The 18,736-nt window shown below is 40.2% G+C and overlaps 1 protein-coding gene across 4 annotated transcripts in view; it reads left to right on the forward strand.

Annotated features, from left to right (window-relative positions):
* ELP4 (elongator acetyltransferase complex subunit 4) overlaps positions 1–16,453 on the forward strand; it is a 241,613-nt gene extending 225,160 nt beyond the window's left edge. For all 4 annotated transcript variants that reach the window (XM_057317073.1, XM_026512178.4, XM_057317074.1 and 1 more), the window contains one exon: positions 15,822–16,453. In XM_057317073.1, the coding sequence (XP_057173056.1) occupies positions 15,822–15,967 (146 nt within the window). In that variant the 3' untranslated portion in view covers positions 15,968–16,453. The remainder of the gene's footprint in view (positions 1–15,821) is intronic.
* Positions 16,454–18,736: the final 2,283 nt, after the last annotated feature.

Raw genomic sequence — 18,736 nt, forward strand, 5'->3', positions numbered from 1 at the left:
AAAAAAAAAAAAAAGTAAGTGACATTCTTTGTTCCTATCATTGCATTGGGAATAAATATGAAAAGTACATGAGTAGAGTTTTATAAACTGTGATTGTTCATCCACTATGTGGTGCTTTATCTATTTTTAAAAGTTCTTAAATTAGACAAAAAATTTGTTAGAGGATCAGAACTACGTACATTAACATAATAGTTTTAAAATACACATTAAACCCGGTTTTTGTACTTGTGAATAATTTTTGCTAAAACTGCGTTGTGTTTTATATAATAAACTAACCTAGATAGATATTTTATTCCTCATCTGACCAAAAAAGAAATATATAGTAACCATGAAAGTATGGCAAGAGAATAAATTTATTTTTCTGATATATTAATAGTAACTAAAATCGGTCCTTATTGCATTTCTGGCTGTGTAGCTACCTGTGAACTTGTGTGTCATGTAATGCCTTCATTAGGAGAAGCTCATACACATGTGGCTTCAGGTGTTGGAATACGGTGCAGATATCACTGTATCCCTTTAATTGACCTAAGTTTGGAAATTCTTTTGACTACTTTAGAAGTAAGGAGTATGTTCCCATTTTTATTTTTTCCATAGCTTTTCGGATAGTTTTTGACTCATGACTTACATATATGATCGATATGATCAGATACGATCCTTTTGTGTGAAATATTGGCATTTAGTTACAAATTCTAGTTTATGTTCAAAGAAGTCATTTGTAAAATATTTAAGATGGACTGTTAAAATATACAAGTCACTTAATAGATTTAGGGTGTAAGTACTTATAAATATTAGCGTTACCTAAAAATAAATTTATAATGGTAACTTGAAGATACATGTGGCAATTTTTCACTGAGATCCAGGAATGTGATATGCTCGTAATATATTTTGTAATTTATAAATGTTTGATTGGATAATTATTTTATGTATTTGCTTAAATAACTGACTTTAGAGCAACTAATATCTCTTAAGGACTTAAGATAGAATGAAAGACAGAAGGAAAAATATCACTACTTGATATATTTTTAAAGGAAAAACTCCATTTTTTCATCATCATTTGCTAAATTGTGAAACTTGTCAATATTGAACTTTAGAGACCGTTTGATGGTCTTTTTCCATAAATCGTGCTTTCCTGTGCTTTTAATGCCTTGAGAAATTTTTCGGTGCTTATAATATTAAGAGAATCAAACAGAAATGCAGAAATATGTATATTTCATTAACTTAGATCTTTAAAGCTTAGAGAATTAACCCTACATAACAATTACAAAATCACTTCCCTCCTTTATTTCATTTTGGAGTATAATTTCGCAAATACCAAAGGAACATTCCCGTAGCATACCTGCAGACCCTGGCTGAAATGACAGTAAACTTCAGAGTTTCTACTTGAACCAGAGTGACTCTCCCTTCAACAATGAAAACCTTAGCCAATTCAGTGTATCAGGTTGTTGGTTCCACATTTTGAAGATTTTTCAGACCTCCTTGTAAAAAGATTTGACACAGTGGTAGAGTTAAGTGGTGGGGGAAGAAATACTCCACGTTTAAAAGCAAATGAGTTTTTAAAGAATAGAAAATAATCTCTATGAGAAATTACTTCTAAATTATTCATGTGAAAATCAAACTTAGCTCTTGTTAACATTTCCGTAGAAACATACATTTTAATTAAGCCAAATAAACAAAGAGAAAAAAAAAATCCCTAAAAGTAGGCATAATCATTTATCTATATACTCACAAATATATTGCTCTTTTCTGGTCATCAGTATTTTTTTTTTCTTGCTTTATTTGCTTCATTTCCTTTGACTTTATTTTCCCTTATTCATAGAGAGGTTTTCTATGTAAGACTAAATTGATTCTCTGCTTACTTATCAGTGAAGTTCTTTCAGCAGAGTTATTCTTTGGAGTTATGTCCTCATCCCTAATCTGTATCCCTCAGCTAGAGCGCTCGGTCTGGCGCTCCCCCATCACTCCCCTAAGGCATGTAGAGAGAGCGCTCTTGCTTTGCCCAGTCTGTTCACCGAGCTCCCTTTGAAACTGGTGAGGAGGGAGGTCTATGGAGGGTGGAGACAGAGGTACTGGGTGACTGTTTGAAACCAGTGTAATTTGTAAATTTGCCATAAACTTTTAAGTGAGAGTTGGGCTGGGTGGTTTCCAGGGTTAGCATGCTTTCAGATATCAAAGGGAAAGTGGGAGTTTTCATTTTATTTTAGAGGGCTCTGATAGGAAAGGCTTTTTTTCTGAATTTTACCAAGATTTCAGTAATTGATCTATAGACTTAAAAGATATTAAAAGACTCGTGATAACATTGCCATGTTATATATTTATACGTATATGTATAAACGGGCATACACACACAATCGCACTTATCAAGTAATAGTACTTAATACCACCTGTTAATTTCCGTTTGGAGCAAGTAAAAAGTACACCACTTAGGAGAGTGTACTTTTATCCGAACATGAAGAGGGCATCACTGCTGTAACTGCTTTTTTTCATTCACTATGAAAAGTTTTTATACAGTTGGTATAGAGAAAGCCATGTTTCATTTTGTCAAACCCAAAACGTACTTCCTAACTGCCTTTGTATAAAAGCCAACACAACATGTCAAAAATAAGAGCATAGCCCTCAATATACATTGAACTGGCGAAAGAAGTTAGGAATGGTTTGGCAAAGATAGAAACATTAAGTTAATTTTTGTATAATTTTCTTTTCATCCACATTCATACCAGGTAGACTCTGTCAAATACCTATAGTAAAGAAGAACTTGTTCACGCATGCAGAACAAAATAAAATAAGATTAAAAGCTCCAGGAAATCAGCCTACTTCAAAAAACCATTAAAGTGTGCCTATCCCTCAAGCTTTACAAATGTGTTAATTGTCGTGTTTCAGTCATGTAAATATGTTTCAGCATAAAGTAACCAAGATTTCCTGTTATAGAAGCACTGTGATCTGGGGGTGTGGGGGGAGGGGGGACGATGGAGGACTAAATAACACACTGTAATGAAACCTGCCTTTGGGCAGCACATGCTTCAGTTCTGAATGCCCAGAAATACTTCGCAGACGCTCTAGGCTGCCTAGCAATGGGGATTTCTGATTCTGGCTAGCTTGACAAAGTAAATACAACTATTGAGCATAAGGCAGCTCCTAATAAAAAACAACAATCCCCCCTTGTAAACACCTACATTTGGCCCCATTAAAAATTCTTTCTTCATCCCCAGGAACTCGCAGACCCTGCAATGTGGGGGTCTCAGAGTAACTGTAGAGTGGTCAGGAGATTTAGTGCTGTCAGGATGGTTTACATTGCCATTTCCACCGAGCCCTTCATACCCCATCTCAGGGCTTGGTGGAGCAATGTTCTGCATACACTGGAGGGCATTATGCAAGCAAACACATTGGCCATTATGCTCTCGGGACTCATTCATGGACAGCCAAAAGGAAATCAATATATTTTTTATATATGCTGTCCTTATATACAAAGAAAAGATATGATTGCCACATTTCCAAAAGGAGTGTTCGTCAACAGCTGCCAGTCTTGAAAGTTATTTAGTGGACTGACATTAATATGATAACTTAAGCAGTTGTCTGATTTCAGAATTCCCTGATTTCTGCTTGTTCGCATCTTAGACTTCGTCTGCTCCATAAACTATCAGTCAGACCTCTGACAGTCCCTAAATTGAATAGCGGATCTGCCGTAGTTCTAGAAATCTCTGGGATTTAGGGATCAACCTGGAGTTTACACACATGTTGATCTGCTCACCGTTTACTGAGTCAGAGGTTTCCGATGATAGTAAGGAGGAAACATTAGTTGGAATTCTAGTAGACGAAAACAAAGGGAATGTTACCTTTTGGCACGACCGGAATAGTTTCTGTATGCTTTAAAAGAAAAAAGGGGATAAAAAGAAATTCTCATATAATTAGTAGTTTGAATTTATTTCTAAAAAAAAAAGTGTTGTTGTTGTTTTCAGGCTGAGCATTCAGCTCTCAAACACTGTATGTTCTTAAAATATCTTACTACTGTTAAGCCACCTGAGGTCTGGTATGTAAAATGCTGCTCCTGAACGTTTCCTCACTTGCAGAGGGTAGAAGGGGGCTTCCTGGACAAAGCAGGCTTGAGGAGCCTATCAAAATGACAGTCTGTGCACAGGAAGGTCCCAGTCTTCTTCCATTTACTGCCATAGCAGCAGTAGGCCCTAGGGCTCAAACATCTCTCAGCTTGGCCCTGCTGAAGCTTAATTCAAATTCTACGCACTCTGGAGCTTATATGCTCTGGCCTGCATTGTGCGTTCCAGAGCCACACAAGCCTTGGGGTAAGCAGCAGTTGGAGACCAGTAAAAAGATTGCCAGAGTGAGAAGCCCTGTGCACAATTAAGGAAAAATGAATGGAACGGAGTCCGTTGGGGAGATAGGGAGAGTCTCATTCAGGCAGTCGTTCACAAGCAGGGGTTCACAGAGATGGCAGTGGCCGTGTGGACTTATCCATCCCATCCTTTATCCCAGAGAAGAAGCTAATGGGGGTGCTTTCAAGCATTTCCGCTGTCCAAGTTTAAGTAACAATTGAAGCCATCTTACTCCATCTATCGTATGATTTTTTTTCAGTCCTACCCATGTTAGAACATTAATGAGAAGAAAATGTGCCAAAGAACAAAGGAGAAATCAAAAGAAAAGAAAAAAAGATACTGACTTTTGTTTGGAAGGTAAAACTATTGTAAGCAAAGTTCTTTAGGCGTGATCTAGTTTGTTCTCTGTCCATATAGGAAATAAAAGAGGATAATAACATGACTCCCCACATCTTAAATGCCTGAAAGTTCAGGAACATTGGGCCTGACACTCGGTGGTATTCTTATTACTATATTGTCCAAAAGATACAGGCTCACAATTTAAGAGGATTAAACTCTGCAAACCATGCCCAAAACAGTACTGCCAGAGTTTCTCCTCCACGAACATTTCACACAGGGCCCAGCCACTCCAGCTAGAAGCTTCCTGCTGCTCGGCAGGAGATTGGGAACCACCACTCCCCGCAGGAGGAGGATGGGAATAGGCAGATACTGTGGGTCACTCAGGAGATAGAATATTGCTTCTGAATCAGAAGAAAGCAGGATCTAGAAGAGCAAGTGTACACCACCTTTTAGAAAATTCTATCTTTAATAGGATATATCTGTTTGCAACTCTTATTTTATATTGTAAAAAACGTCTATGCGTGGTTTTATAAGGATATGGGTGAGATAGCCCTTGTATTCAGAAAAATAAATTTACATCACTCCTTTGCTACCCTTTGCTCTAGGAATTAAGTCCAAGTCACTTACAAACCCTACACAATCTGATACCTACCTAGCAAACCAAATTTCTCACAGTCACTCCCTTGTTTGTTGACTGCTCCAAAACGCTGACTTTTTCCCGTCCTTCAAACATGCCAAGTTTATTCCTGCCTTACAGCTTTGCATTTGATGACCTCTGCCTAGAAACTTCTTTTTCCAGGTCTTCATAGGTCCCTTCTCAAACTGAAAATCTTAGCTCAAATGTACTCTCCAGAAAGGCTTTCACTAAATAAGGTGGTACCACCCCAACCAATATCATATTGCCATGTTTTATTTCCTTAAAGCACCTCTCACTATCTGAATTATCTTTGTTTGCTTTCCTGTATGTTAGCTATGTCTCCTTGAGTCATGTAAATGTCCATGTATTGTCCCTTCATGAAGTTGTAAGTTCTTTGAAAGGAGGGAGCTTGCCTGTCTTGTTCACTCTTTTTTCTCTACTACTTGGAAAAGTTCTGGCACGTAGAGTAATGAATAAGAATGTGACTTTGAAGCCAGGCTGCCTGAATTCAAATACCATTCCAGCATCCTGAAGTTGCAACATCACTTCTACTCTGTTCAAATTTGGTCACGTGATCCACAACTATCTGAAAGGAAAGCATGGAAATGGAGTTTTTATTCTGGATGGCCTCCAATTCAAGAGTTCTTCTACCAAAGGAAAAAGGGAGAGTAGATAATGGAGGATAATCATCAGTCTCTGTCACAGTCCACAGCCCATGGAACCAAGTATCCACGCACAGCCTTCCCACACGCTTACAGCCTCTCCGTGGGTGAGTGGAGAATCCTGCTGATAGAAACCAGGAATTCTCTGCCCTCACAGTGGAGGACTTCAGCCCAGTTTGTAGTCCCCAGTTCTGCTCTCTGGAAGGAACTCCCTTGTCCGTTATCCTCTGTATCCTTTTAGGAAGTTATTCATTGTCCCTTATTATCCATGGCTATGTGAAGTCACCATCAGAGAGTGTGCTCTTGGGGGGCTGCACAGTTTTGATAGATCAGGTTTGGGGACCTAAAATTATTTTAGGGGGTGAGTAATCATAGACTTTTGACCAGGCTTGTGGTTTCTTTGGCAATACAATCCCATCAAGGTTCCCAGTCTGTTCACTTCCGTTCAGTCCCACATGCAAGTAGTCACAGCCAAGGAGTTGTCTGGACATAGTTCTAGGATTCAGCAGCAGGAAGCCCATCCCATCGAATTATTTTATGTAGAGGAGAGAGAGTTTATCCCAGAAAACTAGGGGGCTAACGAAATAATGGGAAGGGCTGAAGGACATTGCCACCAAACTGGCCTTCAGGGACACTGCTGCTTCCTCAGTCAGGAAGGTGAGGAATTGGGAGGCCAGCACTAGGGCTGTTGGCTGAACTCGCGCACCTCTATGGCTATGATCTTGGGCCTGGTACCTTCTCACGGCTACCCCTGCAATATTCCTTGACCCCCACGAAGCAAGTAAGCAGGCACTGAAACACTGATCTGGCCTCCACTTCTGCACCTGCGTGTCAACTCCCATGGAGCCATTGACCAGTCACTGGAATACTGATGCAAAACAAACCAAGGTCCCTGCAGTCGTGCTTGCGAATTGCAGGACTGAGAGCGGCAGGGAGGTAACTGCTGCTTCTCTTCCACCTGTTGACTCTAGTACCAATGCCTCTAATCCAAGAAGGGTAATTCACACCTTTCCCTCCTCCAGAGGTTGGAATGGATACTTGTATACCACAGCTGTTACCTTCTAAGGCCTGAGTCGTATTTTCTGGCCACTCTGTTCTACCCACATCCCTCTCACCTTGTTAGTAACTAGCTTGACTCCATCTAAAATAATCAACTTGAGGGGGGGCGCCTGGGTGGCTCAGTCAGTTAAGTGTCTGCCTTCGGCCCAGGTCATGGTCTCAGGGTCCTGGGATCGAGCCCCACATCAGGCTTCCTGCTCAGCAGGGCGTCTGCTTTTCCCTCTCCTTTCCCCTCTGCCCCTCACTCACGCTCACACTCTTTGTCTCTCAAATAAGTAAATAAAATCTTTAAAAATAAATAAATAAAATAATCAACTTGAGAGGGAAGGCGAGACCCTTCATGTGACTTTCATCTCTGAGCTGGCTCCTATTTTGTAGCCAGTCCCGTAATGAAGGTATTTCACCAAGGCTTGGGGCACAGACACCTCCCGTGAAGGCTGCGTGCCGCAGTGTGCGGGGCAGAAACAGTTGGGCTTCTTCAGTCCTCTGAGGCTCCAATTTACCAAGCCTTTCATCAGTGTAGACTCTGGGCGGCAGGCAGAGCACCTTCTTTAAGAGGCATGGTCCCCTCAAACCCTCCTTCCAAATTCTCTAGCTCTAGCCTGAGTTCCTTTCTCTTTTATAAATAACTTTGCTGAAAGTGGCAAGAAGCGGCTAACACAACAATATCCTGAATTTCTCCAGCACTTTGCCTGGAGCCACTGCTCAGGAGGTGCCTTCCAAGTTATCGCCATCATAACAAGGGTCACCGGCCTTCCCGTCTGCAATCGGACCTCACCGCCCACTTTCCAACCACCAAGCCATTTAACTCACGGAACACAAGTGCTGCATCTTGCAGGTACCAAATGCTGCATAAACAGGACACACGCCAGGCCTTTACTGCAGAGCTCCAAAAATACAGTGGCTTAAATAATGTAGAAGTTCACATATGTCTCACTTTAAAGCCCAAGTTAGTGACCCAGGGTCTTTGGATGGCCAGATGGTATCGGGAAACCCTAGACTAATTTTCTCACTCTGCTGTCCCCCCTCCTCAACGCATAGCTTCCAAGTGATGGTCCAGAATGGCTGCTTCAGCACCCACCCTCAAGTCCACATTTCAGCAAGTCGGGAAGAGGAAAGTTAGGCTTGCTGCTAACATTTGTGGAGCCTAGAGCAGTAAGGCAAATAAAGAATCACATAATTATTATATGCCTAAAATTCTAAAGTTCTCAAGCCAAGAAACCACAAAATATGCATTATCTTCCTTCCTTTGCAAATACAACTTTCTGGAAAGTCAAGTTTAAATTTAAGATACAGGTTCCAGTCTAGAACTTAGAGATGTAGGAAGACTTGGCCTGCAGTCCACCCCCTTTCTCTTCCCACTCCTGTCTCCTTTCCACACACAGGCCCAAATGCTTGGGGACACCCAGCCTGCATATCCAAACTCCATGCACACGCCACGCAAACAGCAGTCCCTTGGCTATTCCCGGGACTCCGGAGTGTGCACATAGACAACATGATTTTCCCTTTGGGCACGAACGTGGGGAAAAGACCTACGCAGACTTTGTGGCCATTGGGACAGGGAGTTCTGAATTCTGAATACCCAGAGCATGTCCTGTAAAGAAGAGGCACGTCCTCTTTGCCCTGGGATTCCTCACCCCATGAGGGAGGGAGGATCAAGGCCCAGGATGGGGGCCCTCTCGCAGAGGTCAGGGAGAGGGGAAGTAAAAGACACCTCCCCTTATTCACAGATCTGACCCTGAACTTAACCACCGCACTTCTGCTCAAGATGAAGTGACCAGGACTGAGTCACTCAGCCCCATCTATTGGCAAGAGAAGTTGGGAAATGTGACCTTTATTCTGGGAAGCCATGTGCCCCACCAATATTCAGAGATTCTTTTACTGACTGCAAAGGAAGAGAATAGATACTGAGAGGAAGCTAGCAATCTCTGCCACAGACACATGCCTTTTCACAAATCACACTTTTGTTTAGACAAGTGAGTTCTTCACAATCTGCTTTCAGAGAGGTGAGTTTGGAGGCAAGACAATACTGTCAGATATAATTGACGGTCAAAATAATTGCACACCTGAGCATTTTTCAATGGGCAGCCAGTATGCAATATGCCAGCTCTGAAATTTTGTCTAATTTTCAGATCAATCAGGAAGAACCGAATGAATTGTTTTCAATTCAAAGGATATAGTATAATTATGACATTCAATAAAACAATTTTAATCTTAAACCCTGAGAATGAATTGCATTTTTAAACAAAAACTAAAGCTTAAAACCTGACCATGTTTGTCTGAATTTTTTCCAGAAATATTCAGCCACTGCCAAATGTACACTTACCAATCTAAAAAGAGCAAAAATTGGTTCTGCCGTTGTTTCTCCTGCTCTACTCATATAGGAGAGCGACACAAAACTCACCAAAAATTAGGCAGATGCATCTTCCACGTTGTAAAATTTTAACCAGATATAGAATAATTGCAATATAACATTACACTGTCATGATGTAATAGCGATGGAATGAGTGTAACAATGTAAATGTAATCATTACATAAGAGCATATGACACTGATTTATTTTGCATGTTGAAAGAACACTCTAAAATCTTGTGAAGAGGGGCACTTGGGTGGCTCAGTCGGCTAAGTATCTGCCTTCGGCTCAGGTCATGGTCCCTGGGTCCTGGGATCGAGCCCCGCATCGGACTCCCTGCTTGTGGGGAGCTTGCTTCTCCCTCTCCTCCCCGCTCACGCTGTCTCTCACTCTCTCTCTCTCCCTCTCAAATAAATAAATAAAATCTTTAAAGAAATAAACAAGTAAATAAAATAAAAAATAACATCTTGTGAAGAGATAATAGCCACACCATGATGATGAATATACCAGGCCTGCTGCATCTGTCTCCCTCCCTCTGCCCTCCACCCTGTGCCAGTGGAAGGGAGCCCGTCTTTCCACTAAAGAAAGGGAAATACCTCTTTGTATGTATAGAGCAAGAGAGATTCTGACCACTGCTTTGGCCCCCACCCCTTGAGCTAGTGGAGACATCAGGTGTGCATGTCCTGGTTGGAAAGCAAGAATGGAGCCCCCGGCAGTCATCGGCAGTTCACACACTGCGGGGATGCTTCCGGCTCGTGCTCGTATTGCTGTGGCCCTTCTTGAAACTATAGCTCACTGCTGCTTATCTCCCAAGAGCCATTTGCTCCATCTTCCATAGGAATCAATTTGTTGGACATTTTACACATTTCACAACATTTCCCGCCTCCCTTGTAGCCGGCCAGGTGCAGCCATGTCTGAGTTCTGGACATGAGTGGAAGTGATGTGTTCAGCTCCAGATCTGGCCTTTTTGGCCCCTTCTTCCCATCAGCTGAGAGAAAGCGACAACAGCAGCCTTGGGGCCAAAAGTGGAGGAAGGCCCTGTTGAGGACAGCAGACCAGTCCTCACAGCTCAGAATCTCCTACTCCTGGACTATGAAGTGGGAGAGAAATATACTTCTACCTTTTTTTAAGCCATTTATTGGAAGGGGTGGGAGCGTGTCTAGATTCCAGCTACTCAGCCTATATTCTAGTTCAGCCCTACCATTCATAGCAGTGCCTCATAACCAGAATATGGTTTCAGAAGTCAGCGAGTCATCCTTCAGGTGAGGGCGTCATGTGGCTCTTGAAGAAAATCTGGAATGGAATAAGATGGTGTGTCTTTTGTTAATTTGTTTTTTCTCTTCGTCACGTAAAGAGGGGGAAATGCTTTTTAAACTCGAGTAGAGAAGCTTCATCTTCTGACATGTCCTTTATTAGTTCTTCTGTCAGCAGTGAGGACATGTGCAAAAGACAGATTTTTTAAATAAGATGGACCCCAAATTGCCTGTGCGGTACCACCTTGCACATACTCAGCTGGCCCAGAAGCCAGGCATCCAACATGCCCCATTTTCACCACTGCGTTCCTAAGTATGAGGGAAACGGTTTAGGCTTTTTAAACCTTTCCAGAAACCAGGACTATGATCGCAGTTTCCTTTTTGGTTTCTTTACAGGGCTGCAGGAGAGGGTAACGTGCACTCAGTGCTCAGACGCCAGCATAGTGACTGAGACCCACCGGCTAAGACTGGTGTTCTGTTGTTGTTGCTTACAATGACGTGTAGTTCATTACGTTTGTGGAATTGTTTCCTTGCCCTAATAAACTCACTTATTTTTTTCTTGTTGAACCATATGTATTTTATAAGCCATCTCAACTGTTGTGGAGCAAGAAGAGATATAAGTAAATTAGTGTACTACTTGACACTTCAGAGAACATGCACCTCTACGTCTCATTTGATCCTGAAGCAGTCTCTGAAGGGAGAATTATCCCGCAGTGATAGATGAGGAGACACTGAGACTCACACAGGAGAACTGACTTGCCCAAGGTCACTGAGAGGGAGTGACAGACGGACGGACGTATCAAACTTTCACTGGCTGCCTCTGTTAAGCGACCAGTGGAGAGCCTATACGTTCTAAGGGGTTTACAAGTTTTCATTTAAGTTGGCTATGGGAGCGCCTGGCTGGCCCAGTCGGTAGAACATGAGTCTCTCGATCTCGGGGTTATAAGTTCGAGCCCCATGCCAAGTGTAGAGATTACTTAAAAATAAAATCTTAAACAAAAAATAAGATAAAATAGCTGTGTTTTAAAGAACAAGAGAAAATCTATTAGAAAGTATTTTGAAATATTAACACTGATTTCTGTGAATCTGATTAATGCGAAGGGTGACTGTTCAGGAAATGTCAAAATATAAAAAGGCTTGAAACAACTCTCTCTTCATCTGGGAAGGGTTAAAATGTACTACATCAGACAGAAAACAAACAGTGCCTGGTGGTTTGGTCTTGGCAAAATATGAAAAATATAAATTGATTAAACTTAGTTTAATGGGTATTTACCTGCAATTTGTCTCAAATCCAGGTGTAATCTAGATTCATTATCTCACCCCTTCTGTCTGGGAACTGTGAGTGCTGAGCACGGGGCTGGCAGGCTGGGAGAAAGGAATTAGGAAAGGAAACTGTGCGGCCGGGAAATCCAATCCTGTGTGTCTATAGGACCCATTTAGTTGCTGACTCAAGAAGGAACAACATACAGCCAGTGGCTAAGCCCAACAAAGAGACAGAGATGTAGGCAGAGGGGGAAGAATCTCGAAGTCTGGCTCGGCTTGGTACCCACGGAGCTGCAGAGCAACGCTCTCCTGCTGCTGTTGCTTTATTCTGACCCAGGACTTCATAGCGGCCTAAGGGTGCCTTTTAGCAGGAGCTCCTGTAATCTGCCGGAGTATTCTGGCAGCCCCGCTGTTTCCCACCTTGCAGTACTAGAGAAGAGGGACCCATTAATCCAGTGGGATCACTGCAGATCACCTAGGCCTCTGTGAGAAATTGGGAGTTGTCACGTCTTTCTCAAATCCCTTTGCCTACACAGAAGGCATCATTTTAGACAAGGCATTAACGGAAAAAATAGGCAGACAGCCAGATATGCGTCTCCTGCCTTGGCAGCACGGTCTCTTCCTCCCAGAATCTGGGAAAAGAAAATCGGGTGGGAAAAATTTCCACTCAAGATGTAAGATATGTTTTGGGCCTTCGCCTCAGAACTCCAGGTATAAAATGAGAAAGATGAAGACCTTGACTGGTTTCCAAGGTTGAAAATGGTATGGTATTTTTTTTAATAGTCTGATTTTTATTTAAATCATTACTCAGTGAAACCTCAAGGTCTATAGGTTATACGTCCCCACAGCCTTGCAGCTTTAGTCGAAAGGAGGTCACGTGCTATGCAAAGTATCTTACAGCATATTTTTTCAGAAGACAGATCTGGGGTACAGCCGCATCTGAACATGTACGTGTCAAGTGTGTAAGTGCTTTGGAAGCCTCAAAGGAAAGGTCCCTGACACACCTGGCAAGCCTGGAACCTGATCTCTCCTTCTTCCTCCCTGCTCACATCGCACTGACATGGCGCACGGGGTGGGGGGGGGGGGCTCAGAAAGGAAGAAAACAAAACCCACAGCTTGAGAATTTAGAGTGCAGAGTAAGCTCATTCAAGTAACCATCAACAGAGCCTGCAACATCACTCACGTAGTTCCAAGAGCCATCCTTGGGCTTTTTCAAAGGACGTAAGTATACAAACTAGCGTTGACCATGTAGCCTTTGGTTCGAAGCATTTAACCATATGAACCAACATTTTTGTGCTCAGAAGTTACACACAAATGATATTTGACTTTTCTTCAAACCCATTCAATCTGAAAGATTTCCAAGCATGTCACACGTCACATTTAGCTACTTTTGCTATGAAGGGCTTTCAGCCAACTGGCTCACGTTTGTTGCCTAGAGAGGCAGAGGAAGAGAAATTTTTAGCAAATAGGTAAGCTCCCGAAATAAATTGTCTTGTGCTGGTTCTGAACAACTACACTAGTTTCCTCATTTAGATTATCAGAACAGTATGACCCTTCACCCAAATGCATCTTAAAGATGTACCAGCTCCCCTGTTAAGCAAATCACCATTTCGGCATGTCAGAATCCATTCATTATTTAACACCTAGCCCATCTCCATGAAGCTTTCCCCTCCTCTCCTCCCCCCGATTCCAGCTTTGGCTCTCCTTTCCTGCAGACATCACTTGGAGGGCTCAGAGGATGGGTACCACTGTGCTTGTCTTACTCATGCTCCTGGAATTAGAAGTAATGGGGAAGGTGCTCTGTTCACCTTACTTTGAGTAGATCCGAAGTATTTGTTGAATCCAGTTGATCACCTAAATAGCCTGATCACCATCTGACATAATCTTTATGAGGTCCCAACCAGAAGTATACACACACACACGTTTTTTTATAGTGAATTTTCTTTAGCTTTCAGATAACCTTCAGATCATGTATCCTAGTCACATTAGCAATAACTGTAGGATCTTAGAGAAACATTAGAGTTCAGACATGTAATTAAATGTCTCTTTCCCTCCCATTTCCTCACATGAACGCTGATAGAGTTAACACTGCAAAGACATTCATAACCTCAGACTTCAGAGTCACGCATGTCTTTTAGATTCCTGAACCTTTCATGCTTTCATTTCTGCCTGCAGTCCTTTCTGGAAAAAACAAAAACAGGCTATGAAAAAATGAAAGAATTGTTTAAAACAAAGAAAAAAGTATGTCTTTATTTGAGCTTTTAAAAATCATTCAAGAAATAGACATTTAGTTATTTAATATATGACAGGCTGGGTACTATGGATACAAATGAGTATTGCTATCCAGATATTACTGTGTGCATATGACAGCATTTTCTTGACCTGTCTGACATCTTTGTTGGTCATAGATCCGTAGTAGTATGTTCCCTTCCAGGTATATTTGCATTAAAAACTAAGTATCTGAAAACTGAAGTCAAAGGAGAATATTGTCGTAAATTTTTTTAATGTTTTGAAATATTTTGATCTTCTGCACACAGCTTGTGTTTACATGGCACTAAAGAAGCCTTTTATCAGGGGCGCCTGAGTGGCTCAGTCGTTAAGCGTCTGCCTTCGGCTCAGGGCGTGATCCCAGAGTCCTGGGATCGAGCCCCACATCAGGCTCCTCTGCTGGGAGCCTGCTTCTTCCTCTCCCACTCCCTCTGTCTGTGTTCCCTCTTGCTGGCTGGCTCTCTCTCTCTCTCAAATAAATAAATAAAACCTTAGAAAAAAAAAAGCCTTTTATCTGGAAAGAAACTCTCCAGAACATATGCTGATGGATCATAGTATTTTGACCCAAAAAAATGGTTCTACTTTTTTCATCTTTTTTTTTTTTTTTTCATATTGTAAGGAGTTTTCCAAATGAAGGGTTTCAGATAGGCTGTCTCCAGGTCAGTTCACTCCTGCAAGGCTTTGGCTAGTCATCACTGGATACCCCCATCCTACCTCACTTACCTTTAGCCTCCCACACCCTCTCTGTGCCTCCCACAACAGACATGTTTCTTTGAGTTTGGATTTTTGTGAAAATTGTATGGGCTGGGGGCACTGTCGGTAAAGGAATTTGATAGAGATCCTTTTGAAAACCAAAAGAGTTCTTTTGAAATATGAATATTTCTCCCTAATTACAGTAACTGTTGTGCATTATGGTCAGTTTGTGCATCTGCTTGAATCAGCCTCTATCTGCAGAAAAACAGTTAAGATGGGGGAGATGTTCAGAGCTACGCTGTACTTTTGAAAACATGACCAATGTCATGCATAGAAACAAACTTACCAAGATGTGAAACAGATGTCATAGCTGACTTATCTGAAGATATAAAAAATATTGATCCTATGATTGGTATCTTTTTGTTTCATTATGTCAATATTTCTACAAAAAATTGTAAGTTCCTAAAAAAAGTCTAGCCTTGAAATAGAATCATGAGGTCAACTTAATAGACAAAGGGAAACAAGCATTTGGAGGGATCCATAATTGCTGAGAAGCTACATTCAGTTTAAAAATCACATTTTGGAACCCTGGCAAAAACAAAGCCAAGCCAACAAACAACCCCGCCATTATTACAATAGTGTTCTTTTTCAAGTATGCCTTTATTTGGGCATTTACATATTTTCATTTTGACCCAAATAAGAGAAATCTTAATGTGTTTAGGTTTGGATTCTGGAAACGTTCCACTAAGATCCCTGGTCCAGTGTCTGCGATGGCTATAATTTGTAAAACCTAGTAGCAAGAAGATGTGATTATATTGGGTCTCGGTCTGAAGAACTGTTTTAGCAGGAATTTCATCTGCAAGACTAAATGCTGATCAACAGAGCATAATATTGTATTCTGAAGTGTGCTAGCTAAAGCAAAATTAATTTTTTTTCCTTCTTTCCTTCCTTCTGAAATCTTCTGCCACAGCGACTGCATTTGCCTCCAGACTTGTCAGACACAGTGAGCCGCTCAAGCAAACAGGATCTGGCAGAATCCTCCAAGCTGCTGGGCCCAGGCTGTGGCATGATGGCCGGAGGCAAGAAGCACCTGGACTTCTAGCGATTCCTCCTTAGTCGTTGCATGCAGAATTATATGACACTCTAATTATGATTGCTAATAGCTTATGTAAATATTTTTCTTAACGATTTGACCCTCCAATCCTTGAAAAACAGTTAGGATTGCAAAATGAGGCCACCGCTCTTCATTTTCCTTACCCAACTTTTTATGCAGAAAGAGTACAGCAAAACTACTTTCATTTTAAAATTTTGTTTTATGCTATGTTTAGAGAAAGCAGATAATTTTATTTTTAAATAAAATGTGAGAAACTCCATGTGCCTCACAGTGGTCATTAGTGTACGTGTATTAAGGCACTTAGTTCATTGTAAGTGTATATTACAGCGGGTAGCGTATAAAACGATATGAAATTCATAATTGTGTATGAAAAACATTTTATTTCTGAAAAAGTCACTTGCCACCAAAAAATGCTAAGGTTTTTTTTTTAATGAAAAATTCATTTGCTAATATATGTGAAGACTATAATAAAATGAATTTTGCATTTATGCATCCTGTTATTAAATTGATGAATACAAAATAATATTTTGGGATTAAGATTCCATTAAAGATCAGTAGTCTACCACAGTAGTTAATAAATATAAAGAACTTGAGTGACAGAAAGCATAGAAAAAGTAGTTGACGGTCTTCTGTTTAGTAATCCTAAACAACTGAAGTCAGCACTATGAAATTACGTCAACAGACATAATTCAGGATTGAAATTCAAACTGACAGCTACATTAACGCTAGGGGAAAGCAAGTATTGAAGCTTGCTGAGATTTTTACAGAACATAGGTCTGAGACAAAGTAGCAAACTGAAACTGACTCCGATTTCCATTGCATCAGGTAAGCCCTTTGTGAATTAGGAACGTGGGTTGGGTATGCACATTTATAACCATATAGACATATATTTGGGGGGTATATAGCACATCGAACCAGTTTTCCTATTAAACACTAGGTTTTTGAATCATAGTTCCATATTCTCAAACCTTTTGGCAAATAGACAAAAAGTGAAGGTTAAAAAGTAACTTGCATTAAAGTAAAGAATCTCAATTTTTAAAAAGCCGCTTCACGTCCATTAGGAGAAATTGAATTCCTAAAATGCATCTTCAGTGATGTTAGAATAAATTTTGAAGCAGTTATAACTAGCATTTTTAAGCAGTTTGCTTGTAATACACCACAAATTATACTTTATTTGTTCTTGACAACATTGTAGAAAACAAAGACTAGGTTTTTAAAACTGTCTAACCAATATGATGAATGTCAGTCACTTAAAAAAAAAAAAACCCACTGTAGCATAAACACACACTGTATACAGGTTTTATTCAGAATTAGAATAATTGAATCAATGACAGTGATTCGCCAGGATGTCAAATCTCTCCATCATATCCTGTCACTACCAGTTTATTTTTTGTGATCAAAATCAAAAAGACAACTATTTTGTCACCCACTATTTTATTAGTACTAAAAATCAGGCTTCTTCTATTTTTTTAGAATGTCTGGTTTATTTTTTTCACTTCTTTTAATTCGAAAGACACAAATTCTTCCCCATTTTCTTTTCAAAATAAAGTTTCAGAATTGATCTGTCAGTTAAAATTAAAGGGTTTTTATATTAAGCAAAGGTGCTTTTAAAATTTAAAGCAACTTCAAAAAATCAATTTAGTCCATAGATAATAAATAATATGCGGATACTCCACAAAAGCTTTGCTATGTCCTTTGAAAGCATTATGAACAATCTGAACAAATTCAAATGAATATTTTAGTTGGGTTATTATTTTAATAACTCTAACCTTTTTCTTACCATGTTGTGATTCATTTTATACAAACACACAACGGAACAATTATATAGCATTTGACTCTGAAAAGGAAATGTGAGGTCGTCAGATATGTAAATCGCTTGTCAAAAATACTTAATAGGTCATTGATTTACTACCCTGGCTATCATGTCTATAAAATTAACACCCAATTACTAGTTAATATATGCTTTGCAAATAGATAAATACTATAAAAATTGAATGTGCATATTTGAACCCTTAGTTTAAGTATAAAAGAAACTTAACAAACTCAGTAAAAGTGCATGTTGAACAATAATCGTAGCTGGGCTTTTCCAAAACTCAGATCTAAGGGCTTTGCTGATCTGAATCACTAGGCAGGCTTTGGGAAAATAAGCTACGGAGGGATGTATATTTTTGTTTTCCTCTGATAAAAACTCACTCTAAAAATGTGTTTTCCTTTCTCCTGGAAACATTATCAATTATCCATATCCTAATAACTTACTACCCAAAAATACTGGTCTTCAATAATGCTACAGTGGGTATACAGACCATCTTGATACATTATGAACTCCATTAACAGATTTTTTTTTCAATCATCAACTTGTCTCAAAGACATAAATATTTAAGTAACAGTGCCAAACATAGTATTTGAAATGTCCTCATATCTTTTAAATGTTTCTAAAACTTCATAACCTTATCTAGTATTCATTTCTTACACTAGATTTGCCTTTCTCTAACATGAGGTAAATATTTTGACTACCGCACCCTGCTCTCAGGTGCTGCCGTTCCAAGACCTTTTGAATTTCTTCCTAGTAACCACCAGACAATTTCCACTTTTTTTTTTCCTCCTCTTCCATTTATTTTGTATCTCTACCTCCAGGATCTGTAAATACTAACACTAGACAAATAAAACCAAAACAACCACCAAAAAAAAAAAAAAAAAAAAAACCCACTTCAAAAGGAAGTAACACTCTGCATGCAATCAATTCCCTGTCTTTTATTTTTAAAGAATCAGAC

Source organism: Ursus arctos, unplaced genomic scaffold, assembly GCF_023065955.2.
Source record: "Ursus arctos isolate Adak ecotype North America unplaced genomic scaffold, UrsArc2.0 scaffold_23, whole genome shotgun sequence".
Taxonomy (NCBI): Eukaryota; Metazoa; Chordata; class Mammalia; order Carnivora; family Ursidae; genus Ursus; species Ursus arctos.